This window comes from Sinohyriopsis cumingii, chromosome 1, assembly GCF_028554795.1.
Source record: "Sinohyriopsis cumingii isolate HCF-2022 chromosome 1, ASM2855479v2, whole genome shotgun sequence".
Taxonomy (NCBI): Eukaryota; Metazoa; Mollusca; class Bivalvia; order Unionida; family Unionidae; genus Sinohyriopsis; species Sinohyriopsis cumingii.
Genome location: NC_142961.1, coordinates 178,396,393 through 178,409,952, shown reverse-complemented (window position 1 = coordinate 178,409,952; position 13,560 = coordinate 178,396,393). Strand labels below are relative to the sequence as shown.

Genomic DNA, 13,560 nt, shown 5'->3' with positions numbered 1-13,560 from the left:
GGTCTAAGTATATGATGCAACAATGTTATTGTTATCAATTCTTTTTTTGACACAGGTTTTCTATAACAATGTCACATTGTCTTTATATATATATATATATATATATATATATATATATATATATACACACACACACACACACACACACACACACACACACAAACATATGAAAAGGGAAAGTGATCAGCATTTGAAAAGGAAAGAAATATTTGACACTTTGTACTGATCTTTCCAAGAGTTTCATATTGATGGTTCAACTCAAATATATCAGGAAACAAGAAAATATTTCAACAAAACAGTAAAACAGTTTCAGTTGGTGGATTAAATGTTTATTTAGCAGCTTGTCCCAAATTATTCAAGAATATTATATAGTGTTTCAGATGATTCAGACTAGAACAAGTCACAGATCAGAACAACAATATTTAGGACATTCCAACAGAGAAGTAGATACTGTAATTACCGTGAATTAATTTACAATTTGTATGAGTAGTCTACAGACTCAATTTAATACAATACAACCTGTCTTGAGAGACCACCCCTTCTACCAACAAAAAGCAGTTTCTCAAGATGGTCTTGCATAAGAGGCTTATTCAAGATGATTAGTCGTCACGGTCAGAATTTGACAAGGCTGAAGAAGGAAAAATACCCACAATTACTCAAGATGATTTTTATGTCTTATTCGTGCATCTTTTTCAAATATTGCATTCATTTTGTCTCAAAATAATTTAAAATAACAATGGATTTATATCTATCATAAAACATTCACAGTTATAATTAAACTGCAAAATTAACTACAGTAATATTTTATTTATCCTTCATTAAGTTAACTTCACAGGTCAATAAATTTCATAATTACTTTAAATGAAGCATAAGAATTAAACAGCTATGATAACACTTACTCAACAAAATAAATTTATGGAGAGACGAAAAGTCAAATGTTCAATTCACCAACGAAATAACGATTAAGTTGACAAACATAGGCTGAAACCAGCTGCACTATGATGAACAGATGATGGCTTGGTGTGTGGGTTTTAATAAGATGGCTTGGTGTGTGGGTTTTAATAAGATGGCTTGGTGTGTGGGTTTTAATAAGATGGCTTGGTGTGTGGGTTTTAATAAGATGGCATGGTGTGTGGGTTTTAATAAGTGTATATTCAAAAAAAAAAACAAAAAAAAAAGATGAACCTTTTTAAATGACAAGCAAATTTGGAAAATTATAATCACTTATTAAGACAAAGACCTCTTTCATCGCCGACATTATAGATTGATTCCAATGAAAAACAACTTAATCACCCGTATAGTGATACCATTTAAGGTTTCTAATTATGACATAATTGGGGTTGTGTGGGTTCTCCCAAAGATAAAGAAACAATACAAACCACTGAACTGACAATCTATATCCTTGACTGTTCACTCTGATTAATAATGGTAAATCGTAATAGGGATTTACATGATTCAGCACTAAATTGGTGGTTAGTAAAATGTACTTTAGTCTGGTACGGACTACGGGATGGTAAAATGTACTTTAGTCTGGTACAGACTACGGGATAGTAAAATGTACTTCAGTCTGGTACAGACTATGGGATAGTAAAATGTACTTTAGTCTGGTACAGACTACGAGATAGTAAAATGTACTTCAGTCTGGTACAGACTACGGGATAGTAAAATGTACTTCAGTCTGGTACAGACTACGGGATAGTAAAATGTACTTTAGTCTGGTACAGACTATGGGATAGTAAAATGTACTTTAGTCTGGTACAGACTATGGGATAGTAAAATGTATTTTAGTCTGGTACAGACTACGGGATAGTAAAATGTACTTCAGTCTGGTACAGACTACGGGATAGTAAAATGTACTTTAGTCTGGTACAGACTACGGGATAGTAAAATGTACTTTAGTCTTGTACAGACTACGGGATAGTAAAATGTACTTCAGTCTGGTACAGACTATGCGATAGTAAAATGTACTTTAGTCTGGTAAGGACTACAGGATATAATGCTTCCTGCATGACCTGCAGATATTTTAAATCTGGTAGACAGATTATTTTGTCAAAATAGAACAAATCCTCATAAGTAGACATGTTTACAAAGGATTAAATAAAAAGGTAAGAGTGTTTATCTCTCTTCTTGTGATGTTGTTGTTCATAGCACTGTTGTTTAGAACAATCTGCACTTAGCTTCCAGACCTTCCCAAGTGGTTATGATTACAAAGGATTAAATAAAAGTCAGTGCTATTTAACTTTGTTTCTGTGACGCAGTCATTAACAGCAGTGTCAAATCACTGTTTTCACCTAAGAATTATGGTTGCTGGTCACATTCTGCAGGTGGTCACTCATGACAGTGCATTTTATATAATTGATCTGTGCATGAAAATTGTTGTCACAAATGACAGGTGGTCACAAACAGCAGAGGTTGCTCAAGACAACTTTAATTTTTACAATATTCTTTAGTCAGTAAGTTGCAAAAATATAAAACCAATAAACAGTCAAATGAAAAGTACTTCCTGCAGTTAATAGGTATCAACAGTTATTAGAACAATGCACATTTCTAAAACTGATGCATGAAATGAAAATTAGATTTTCTACAGGTAAAATGCCTGTTTTAAGTTTACACAAAAAGGACTGACTTTAATGAACACATTTAACAATTTCATGGAAATTGTTATTAAAATAATTGAAAAATATCATGCTAGTTTTATACAGACCCACCCATATGCTAATGCAAGTTCATTTTCAAAGTCACCAGTTTATTTTTGAAAATCACCAGTGAATGAAATCTGAGACTGGAAGAAAAAATGTTAAATTACTGAAAATCCTTCATCACTGATATTGTGTTAAGATGAAAATCAAATTGACCAACTCAACAGTAGTGATATTGTGTTAAGATGGAAATCAAATTGACAACTCTATAGTAATGGATAATATGCACATTAAAGTTAAAAATATCCTGAATACCATGCAATGTCAAGTTCATACTCTTGTATATGACAGCATACAGCAGTACAACCAGCTTGTATATCTGTCCAGGATTTGTGGTTAGCACATAAGAAGAAAGACTGCTCTCCCTTGTTTATGTTATGAAGGAGAGTGATTTAATAGTTTGACTTGCTGTTGATGCGTGCTCCTTGTTATTCTTAATGGGTGATATCATGCTGATGAACACAGTAACTACAGTTTGTATTCAAATTAACTATTAGTTGTTCTTGTTGTTTTAATACCACTTTCCAGACCGTGATGTACTTGTACAAAGTGACTAGTATAACTAGCAAAGGAAGAATCCGGGAAAACCCAGCAAGAATCACTGACCCATGGGAAGCGACTGGCAAGCTTCTCACATACCAACATTGGCTGAGCATGGACTTGAACTCACATGGACAGAAGTTTGATGGCAGTGATCAGTAAAAGCGAGTGCTTTAGACCACTCGGCCATCGAGGCCTCCATTACTATTAGTCTACAGATGAATGTAAATCAAAAGGAACTTTATGTAATCAATCATGGACAAAATCAGAGATTTCTGCCTTTGTCTACACAACATGAAATTTATAAATCAGTTTTAACAGATAAATGAGATTTTGAGTATTGGTCAATCTGGTGTAACTCCCAGTGAAAAAGTAGTCCAAATTATAAACAAGTGTTCCCTGGAAGGGTCTCAGATATATCAGTAAGCTGGTCATTATATTCCCTGTATCAGACATTTTCACTTAAAACTAAAAACTTTTAACCATAGCTATAGTTGGCAAGAGAGGGAAGAAAGGACGTCCTTGCATATCAACATATCATCTTTAGACCTATAGTAACATTATTTTAAACATTCAGCTGAAGACAGCAACTATACTGAAAATTCCGATTTTAAAAAATGTTAACATGCAACTTGAACACCGCCAAGATGAAACATGATTTCTGCATAAACAGGTGAGATAGGCAAGAGAGTATAAAATTTCAGACATAATGGAACACTATAACAAAATTTCAATTGAAAAAGCAAAAAATGTAGAAGATATGAGACTTTTAAGACCTTTAACACAAAATTTTAATATTATCCACAATGATAAACTAAGCTTTTGCTTCAGATGACAAGGCAAACAGGAAAGGAACTCCTAGCAAATTGGCATATAAACTTTAGACTCAGTAAAATTATCATTAAGTTTCAGTTGAATGCAGCCACTGATAAATAATACATGTGACTTTTAACGACTTTAACAGAAAACTTGAAATATTTTCTCCATGATGCTTAAGCAGGTAAAACAGGGACTCCTAGCACTTTAGGGCCAGAGTGCTATTATCAAACAGTTTCATTTGAATACACAATGGATGCAGAAGATATGTGACTAAAAGTCTTAACACAAAACTTTGACATTGATGATGACAACACTGCTGACAAAAAGCAGCCATTTGTCAAAAAACTAACATCCATCTAAGAATCAGGCAGAAATACTTTTGAAAGACTCAGCATAACTTGAAATTGTTGGTAAGTAACACAAGAAGAATCTGGTGCTTTATATCAATGTCTCTTCTGTTTGTGCAAATTCGCAGCTGCAACCTTCACCTTGCCTGGAAAATTTCTGGATATATCAACATCCTGTGAAGAAAGAAGAACCAAGTGTTGAGTCTTTTGATGTAAAATAAAAAAATCCTTTACAGTTTTATCTAATGCTGCTAATGCTTTTCTATGGAAAAACTTTGTATTCATTGTCATGCTGAACAAAGTAAAAGAAAGGTTCAAGGGTTTACACTGCTTCATTTATAAAGAGATTAGTCAAGAAATGTAACCATAATGTTTTAATGCATATTTATTTACCAAAAAAAGTCAAGATATATAATCCCTCATTATATTGTCCAATTCTATCATAAATCTAATTGACAAATTACAAAACAATTCTTCTTCCTTCAAAGGTTTCTGAAAAAATAATAAATTTTAGATGGTAGAGAACATTATAATTTAATTAAATGTCTCCTATTCGTATTCTGAAACAGAGGATCCCCAGAATATTGATTATTATTTTAAAATCTTATAAATTGCATTCAATTATTTTGAGAAGTTTTGCAAGACAAAATACAAATAAAAATAAAAAATAAAAACTAACCTCACTTCTCTGTGGTACAACAAAAAACAACTGAAAGCTTATTGTTTATACTAACTTTTAAGGCAATTCCAACTGCACACAGCATGGATACTGATCTGCTATTGCATATATAGCAGATCATAGTGTGTGATGTTCATTTTACCGATTACTTCAAACTGCATAGACCCAGATCTGCCAGTGTATTATGTGCTGACAATTCTGGTTCTAAGCAGTGTGCACTTGGATAAGATTTATAAAGTATTTCTTACTTAACATTTGCCAGAAATGACTTGTAGATGACGTAAGTTTATCTGAACTCTCCAAGTCACAACACTGATACAGTAATACTAATACTAATACAGTAGTACATTATATATTGCATCTAAATTGGGTCGAACTGCAATATACCCAGATCTGAAAGTGCATTATGTGATGGCAGATCAGGTCTATGTTGTTTATTTCTATCAGACTCAGATCTGTTGGCTGGGTGTGTTGAGGCAGATCTGGGTGTGTTGAGGCAGATCTGGGTCTGTGAAGTCTGCAGTTTTATCTGATTTATAAGTGAGTAAACATGTTATGCTCGAATTCACATTAGAATTATCAGATACAGTAATGTCTTTGGTTTTCTCTGCACCTTGTGACTTTCTACACAATTAGCAATGTGCTAGTGACTCCATCTTACAAAAGAAAACTTACATAGAACTGCTTTATGTACAGACCAAGAGCAACACATTCAAGGTAGGCTTTATGAACAGACCAAGAGCAACACATCCAAGGCAGGCTTTATGTACAGACCATGAACAACACAACCAAGGCAGGCTTTATGTACTGACTAAGAGCAACACATCCAAGGCAGGATTTATGTACAGACTAAGAGCAACACATCCAAGGCAGGCTTTATGAACAGACCAAATCAGCTCATCTAAGGCAGGATTTATGTACAGACTAAGAGCAACACATCCAAGACAGGCTTTATGTACAGACCAAGAGCAACACATCCAAGGCAGGCTTTATGAACAGACCAAATCAGCTCATCTAAGGCAGGATTTATGTACAGACTAAGAGCAACACATCTAAGGCAGGCTTTATGAACAGACCAAATCAGCTCATCTAAGGCAGGATTTATGTACAGACTAAGAGCAACACATCTAAGGCAGGCTTTATGAACAGACCAAATCAGCTCATCTAAGGCAGGCTTTCTGTACAGATCAAGAGCAACACATCCAAGGCAGGCTTTATGTACAGACTAAGAGCAACACATCCAAGGCAGGATTTATGTACAGACTAAGAGCAAAACATCCAAGGCAGGATTTATGTACAGACCAAGAGCAAGCTAACTGAGTACATTATAGCCTTTCTGTATCTTGTCAATACTTTTGTTTCTGGTAACTTTGCAGAAAATATACCTAACTAAAATAAAATTCAAAAAAGGAATTACAAATAAAAATTTTACCTTCAAGATCTTCAGGAGATCTTTCTCTCTGGATGAGGCTTGCTTGTCGTGAACAAACATATTCAAGGCAATTTTGGCAGCTAGAATAAATAAATAAATAAATAAATACCAATACACATAACATAACTGATTAAAATCTTCTAAACAGTGCTCCATACACATAGCAAAATGTGTCAGCTCTAAGCACCTGGTCAACATAAATTTAGGAAAATAATAAATGATGATGAATTAAGACTTTAAGTTAATAAATGAGAAACCAATTATTGGATTAAAATATGTTATGTGACGCAATTTGGATTTTTAACGTAACTTTAAAAATATTTCAGTCATATCACTATGCAATGTGGCAGTTTACTGTGCTGTCTAGCACTGGGGCATCATGCCGCAGACATGCAGCATGATGTCCTCCACAGTCACATTATCCTGATACCAGGCCAACCAGTCCTAACACTAACCTCTTAATGCTGAACACCAAGCGAGGCAGCTGTTAGTACCATTTTTATAACTCTTTGGTATGACTTGGCCAGGGATCAAACCCATGACCTCCTGCATTTGAGGCAGATGCTCTAATCACTAGGCCACCGGAGCAGTTGGGTTAAAATATATTTCATCAATGATACTTACCAAATTATAATAACAGGTTTATGACCACTACTATGTGAATCCAGCCCTCCCAAGCTTGTTTTTTGCTACCAAATGTGCTAAAAGTTCTCTGTCCACTTATGTGGGTGTCAGACCAGAGAAGTCTATTCTTCGACACAGGGAATGGCGCTAAATTCCAAACATGTGTCAGTTACCACTACAGTGGATATGCAAAATGTCATGTATATATAACCATGGAAAGCAAAATCATCTTATCCTATTTAAATATACAAAGGATAATTACTCTTGTCTATTACCTACCCATGGCAACACCTGGTGTTGCTTGTTTTTAGCTAAGTGAGTAACTGACGAGGATGCTTCTGGATTATTTCAGTATCAGCAGAGTTGGAGGAGAGGCAAATGCCAACAACCGCTCCCAAATGACTGACAGTGCATCCACAGCCCATGCTTTAGGGTCTTGAACTGGAGAGACAAAGAAGGGTAGCTTGTGATTCCACCTTGACAGAAAGAGGTAGATCATTTGACCCCCTAAATCCAAATAATGACCATTCTGTGCGAAGGACTTGACTTCTTCTGGATAGAGTGTCAGCCTAGGCATTGAGTCAGATGGGAATGTGTCTGATTTGTATGTTGATATTGAGATTGTGACACCAATGTAGAAACTGCCAAATAAGAACACACATGTCATGTGATTTGGAGCCAACCTGCTTCAGGAGATAGGTCACCAATACTGAGTTGTCGGACCTAATGAGGACCATTTTTGCCTCAGAATTGATCTTTTTAGAAGTGAAAGGCGTTGATGACAGCTTTTATTTCTAGGTTGATGATGTGCAGAGGATGTTCACCCTGGTTCTCATGTGTCACCAATGGTAGCGAAGGTCGGAAACAGGTGGGTACCCCATTAATGCACACTGGCATTGGTACCTACCGCTACTTCCACTTGAGGCAGACAATTCTGATTACATGTACATGAGGACGTTGTACCAGATTCTGGTAGGTTAAAAATGCTATGTCCAGATGGACAAAATTCTGGGATGGACAGAGATCTGACAATCCCAGCTTACTGGAAAGCCTGGATAATCTTAAGAGAGAGGAGATCATTCCTGCCTTGGGGTAGAATAGAACTTACCATATGTTTCTGTAGGATTTCATCCAGGTAGGCTGCTGTTGATTGGAACAGGGTGATGACATAATCCATAATCTGATATTGAGGTCAAAGGGAGAACTTTGAACTGATAAACCGTGTCGTGGTAAGCAACAATAGAAAAAACATTCATGACACATTGTGTGAAAATATGTGTCAGTCAGATTGAGATTGGTGGCATACATCCAATGAGTGACCATATCTCCTGTTGTAGAAAGGCATCCTTCTCCCAATTTGATGGTGTATCCATGAAGAATGAAGAGGAGGAGAGGTAGGGACTGTTGATGAACAAAACATGCAACCATCCAAATGACCAGGATCCCCACTCCACCCCCCGTTCTGAGGGAATAGGGACATCCGGTAATCTCAAAATTCAGTTTTTTGCTGCTTCTGTATGAATGCTTCCAAAAGATCGATATTGGTGCACATGTGACTGAGAAATCCCCTCTTCTGAGGAGGCTTAACATCCCCTTACACTGGTGGGGGCTGAGTAGTTCCAAACACCCCTTGTGGTTTGAGCGGCAAAACGGAGGGGCAGTTCCTGACATGCCTGCCTCCGAACTTCCTCAATTCTTAATCCAAAGCAATGGTGACCTAAACAGGGTTTTCTGGAAAGGGAGGGTGTGACAAGGTTTGAGAGACATGGATCACAGAAATGTGACATGTCGTATACGGATTAAATTGGTAGAAACTCGTTAAAGTATTGGCCACAGTATAGTGAGCAGCCCTGGTCAATGAACCTAGCAATCCTGGCCATCGCCTCCCAAGTTTGGCTAATGCTGGGTGTCTCATCTCAGTTGAGTCTGAAAGGTCCGAATGAGGCCAAATCAAACAATGAAGGTGCATCGACGGCTCAAACAAGCTCTGATGGGCATGGAGCACTTTTGTCCACCTTATAAAACAGACACATGAACAGCTACTATATTCTTTTCAAGTGAATGGAGATCAGTACTGAAGGCATCTGTCACCATAAGTCCATCTATTCCTCCTCTTCGGGATTCTTTAAAGTAGTGGTAGGGGGTGGAGAGCATTCTGAAGTAGCCAACACCCTATAAATGCCTGCAATGTCAGCTTAAAAGCTTAACTTCAGTCCATTCCTTGGTCTGATCTGAGTAAGATGTGAAGGATGGTGGATTTGAAGGAGTTCCGTCACATTCACTGTGTCTATGCCCAACTGGGTCTACTTGCTGCTCTGGAGAAGCCATACCTATGAAAATGTGACTAGCTCTCTTTTGTTGACAAACAGTGAACATATGAAGTTTGGCATTTCTGGCTGGTCTGCCTGGTGAATGGTCGGCCTGGAAGCTGGCGATATAGGAGACAGTTTGGATATCACCAGCACTGACATTTCCAAGGACCTGGCTGGACAGACTGACTTATAACTGAAATCTCCGTCAAACAAAGGGCATGTCAATGAAGGTATGGTTAGACTGACGGAACTGTCACTAAGATCCCCATAAATCATAGTGGGCTGGACTGATTTAGCGAAAAGGTCCCAATGTTGGAACATCTGGATGGCCAGTGATGGACGGACAGCAACACTGCAGTTTTATTATGCATTAGATCAAAGGGATCCAGTTCAAACCCCATGTGTCCATACATACTGGCCCCAAGACCAAGCTTAAACATGCAGGAGGACTTACACCCACTGGGCTGCCTAAAATTGGGGAACACTGACCCAATGATTGGGAGACTGCTGAGCTGTCTTCTAAAAGGACTCCCATGCTGGATGGTCCGTGATGGCTGGACAGCCAGTAACAGTGCAGTGGTACAAGGGGGTTGATCCAACTGACTCGATATGACCCCCATGGGCCCTGACTTACAGGCCTGAAGGCCATGCTCAGACATGCGGGGGAACTTATGCCAACTGCGCTGCCTAAAATTGGGGAATATTCCCCGATTATTCACCAACAACAAACCACATATTGTCTTCCTTGATTTATTCTGTTTTTCCTTCCCTTCAATGCTGAATGGACTATTGCTTTGAACGCGCATTTCATGCATTTAGTAAACATTTCTCATGAAATGAAACAAGAAAACAAAGCATAGATTAGCAAATCAGTATGTGACTAACTAGCTAAAAGAGTAGATTAGCAAATCAGTATGTGACTAGCTAAAAGAGTAGATTAGCAAATCAGTAAGTGACTAACTAGCTAAAAGGTTTGATTAGCAAATCAGTATGTGACTAACTAGCTAAAAGAGTAGATTAGCAAATCAGTATGTGACTAACTAGCTAAAAGAGTAGATTAGCATATCAGTATGTGACTAACTAGCTAAAAGGTTAGATTAGCAAATCAGACTATGCTTTGAACTGAAGCATTTCAAGTATTTAGCTTACTATTCTACTGAAACTACACAAGGAGGGGAAAACAAAGCATAAATTAGCAATGCAGCATGTTAAAAACTTGTTAAAACCAACTCCATTAAAAATGGAGCAAGTGAAAAAAGTCAAAGTTGCACTAGCTCATAACGACCTTGTAGAGGTCAAGGATAGCATAGTGTGATGTAGTCTTAGAATGGCAAAGTCCTTAAAAGTGACAAAATCACTCAAATTTGGATGAGTCAATTAGAATACAAAAATGGCTTGGATTGTTGGAGGATAAACTGGACAATGTTATCCAGACAGCAGCAAATCAAAAAACTGGTGACACCTGGTGGTGCCAAGGGGAGGTAATGGGCAACTTAATAGTTAATGCCCTTTGTCTACTGAAATAGAAAAGATGATTTTCATCTTCTAGTAGGGCTAGATTCGTGAGGTAGCAGGCTAATGACCTTAACGTAATGTGAATGAGGAACTTATTCAAAGGAGAAACAGACAAAAAGTTCTGGAAGGAATTCCATGAGTAATATGTGATTCTTTGTAAGGATAAAAGACACTATTAAGATGATCTTCAAACCAAGTTCCATAGAGAAACTGACCTTGTTCACATACATTTTGAGATCCATACCAAAGTTGTTATAATGATGAGATGGAATGATTTTGAATTTGTACTTTTTGATGAGGAATCCAAAGTGGAGCTAAAGCAAAACATGGGATTTCATGTCTTGATTTAGAATATAACACACCTAAATAATGAATGTGGAGATGGTTTTGAAGTGCAACATGACTCTGCCCATAATTCTCATAAAGACCCAGAGATTAATATTCAGACTAAAAAAGAAATGCCCTGGACCGGTATATTGTATCCCTGAAAGTGAACCCCAGGATCTTCCTGTAAGATTTGTGTTTTGATATGGAGTTATGCATTCTGAAGATCTAAAATGACTGCAGATTATCCCATCTTTGGCACCAAGAACAGTATTCAGTAACATACATGTGAGTTTATGCTTCAAGCACTTTCTACAGTCACTCTTGTGAGAGAAGAGTCTACTTCTTGCTGCAGAACACTGGCTCTGAATGGGTCTTTGAGGGTATCTGTAACAAAAGGAGCCCTGACCAAGGTGCAAGGGGTACTGAATGTGATCTTGAGGTCCTCAGAGATGATTGTAAAGAAGATTTACTGCTTCTTGATGCAAAGCAATTGCTCTGAATGGGTCTGCATCTACAAGAATGAGATACTTGGACAATGTGGAAGGGTGCTGAGCATGATCTGGAGTAGCTCCATAATGAGAAGATTGTTTGGAGAAACTTACATGGAGGTCCATTAAGTTAACTTGCTGGATTAAAGGAACATCTTTCCCATTATGTGGTTAAGTGTCAGAGATTCCCCACCACTAGGATATGTGAAAAAGGTTGAGCATTGTATCATTATGTGGGGAGGAGAATGGTGTGGAAAGAAACTGGATCAAAAGTGATCCCAATCTGCCTGCTTCTTGTTGTCATTGGCCTCTAGAAACTGGTTTTGATCAAGGGAAGGACCTGATAGACTGTTTCATCATCTGGCATGACCTAGTGGGGTCCTTCTTGTTTCCTAGTCTCTATTCTGAAACAAGGGTAGAGTTCTAAGATTTGGGCCTTTGTGAGGTTTGTCTTTTCAGCAAACTTTTTCTGATCCTCCTCCATAGAACTACAAAAACGCTGATTTGACAACAATGGCTGCAATACAAGTAAGGCATTTATGCTGTTTTTTAATGAATGCAGAAGTGATTCTCTTTTCAAAAGCTGCAGATTAACTGACACAGTTACGGCACTAGCAAGCATTCATTGCGCTAGTCTGTTCATCACACTTGCCATCCATGAGACTGATACCCAAGCAAGACAAGCAAGGCTATCAGAGGGTGTGGCTGTGTTCATATTGCTGAAATATAACCATGTATACCAAGTTGAACAATAAGTCTATTGCAATAAAACTGTAAACAGTTATTGTGTGTCAATAAAGAACTTCTAATATATACAAACTGACATTGGTCTTGACATTCCCAGACCTGCCACATCACTGATGAGAATTGGGAATTCAGCATCAAAAACAGGTTTGTTTGTCTTGGCATAAACTATTATAATTACACTGGAGTCATTACTGCAGAAAGAAAGATCTGATAATGCTCAGGTCTTGAAGCTTCCTCTCTAAACAATGTAATACAACTTGACCTGACTGCAGAACCTGTCTGAATGTCAACTTGTCTTTCTTGGTCAATAGACAGATGATGAAACTTGGAACAGACAGCCACACAAAGATGTTTTTATGTACTTTTCAAAGACCTTCCAAATTCTTAAATTAGTGCCAACTTGTACATCATAAGATGAATTTTGCCAAATTAAGTGTGAATTATTTTTCTCGGACAGAACTGAGAAAGACAGAAATACAGATGCAGTATATTTCTGTTATGTCAGACAACAACTCAGAATCACACTAATTGTCCAAAAAGGCACCAACTGAAAACTGCTTTGTGAGGTCTCCAAAAGAGTGTGCTCCCTAGCACAAGCAGAAGCAGTAACTAATGTATGGACAGGATCTAGTACCAATCCTTCTATTCATGGGGAGACAACTCTCATCTGACTCCCAATGAAGGTGGCAAACAACTTTTTGCACTTTTGTGGCTAAATACAGGCTTTATAGGACTGGATTTGCAAGGCAATTGCCATACTCAAAATGTATTATGATCAGTAACCTATTTGAAAAGAAATTTTAAAAAAAAGTATTAAGTAGTTGTTGTTGTTGTTGTGGGGTTTAACGCCATTTTTCAGCACGATAGGCTATACATGGCGGCCAGTATTAATGGTGGAGGAAGAACCCGGAAAACCCCGGAAAGAACCACCGACCCACGAGAAGCTACTGGCAAGCTTTCTCACATACCCACATTGGCTGAATCTTTGACTCGAACCGCCGCAGACAGAGGTGAGATGGCAGTGATCCGTA

At 37.6% G+C, this 13,560-nt stretch overlaps 1 protein-coding gene across 1 annotated transcript in view; it reads right to left on the bottom strand.

The window, feature by feature from the left end:
• Nucleotides 1-307: 307 nt before the first annotated feature.
• LOC149808461 (ribosome quality control complex subunit NEMF-like) overlaps nucleotides 308-13,560 on the bottom strand; it is a 94,404-nt gene continuing 81,151 nt past the window's right edge. The window contains exons 32-33 of the mRNA XM_089977628.1: nucleotides 6,517-6,596; nucleotides 308-4,579 (exon numbers count right to left, since the gene is read on the bottom strand). Of these exons, the coding sequence (XP_089833754.1) occupies nucleotides 4,502-4,579; nucleotides 6,517-6,596 (158 nt within the window). The 3' untranslated portion in view covers nucleotides 308-4,501. The remainder of the gene's footprint in view (nucleotides 4,580-6,516; nucleotides 6,597-13,560) is intronic.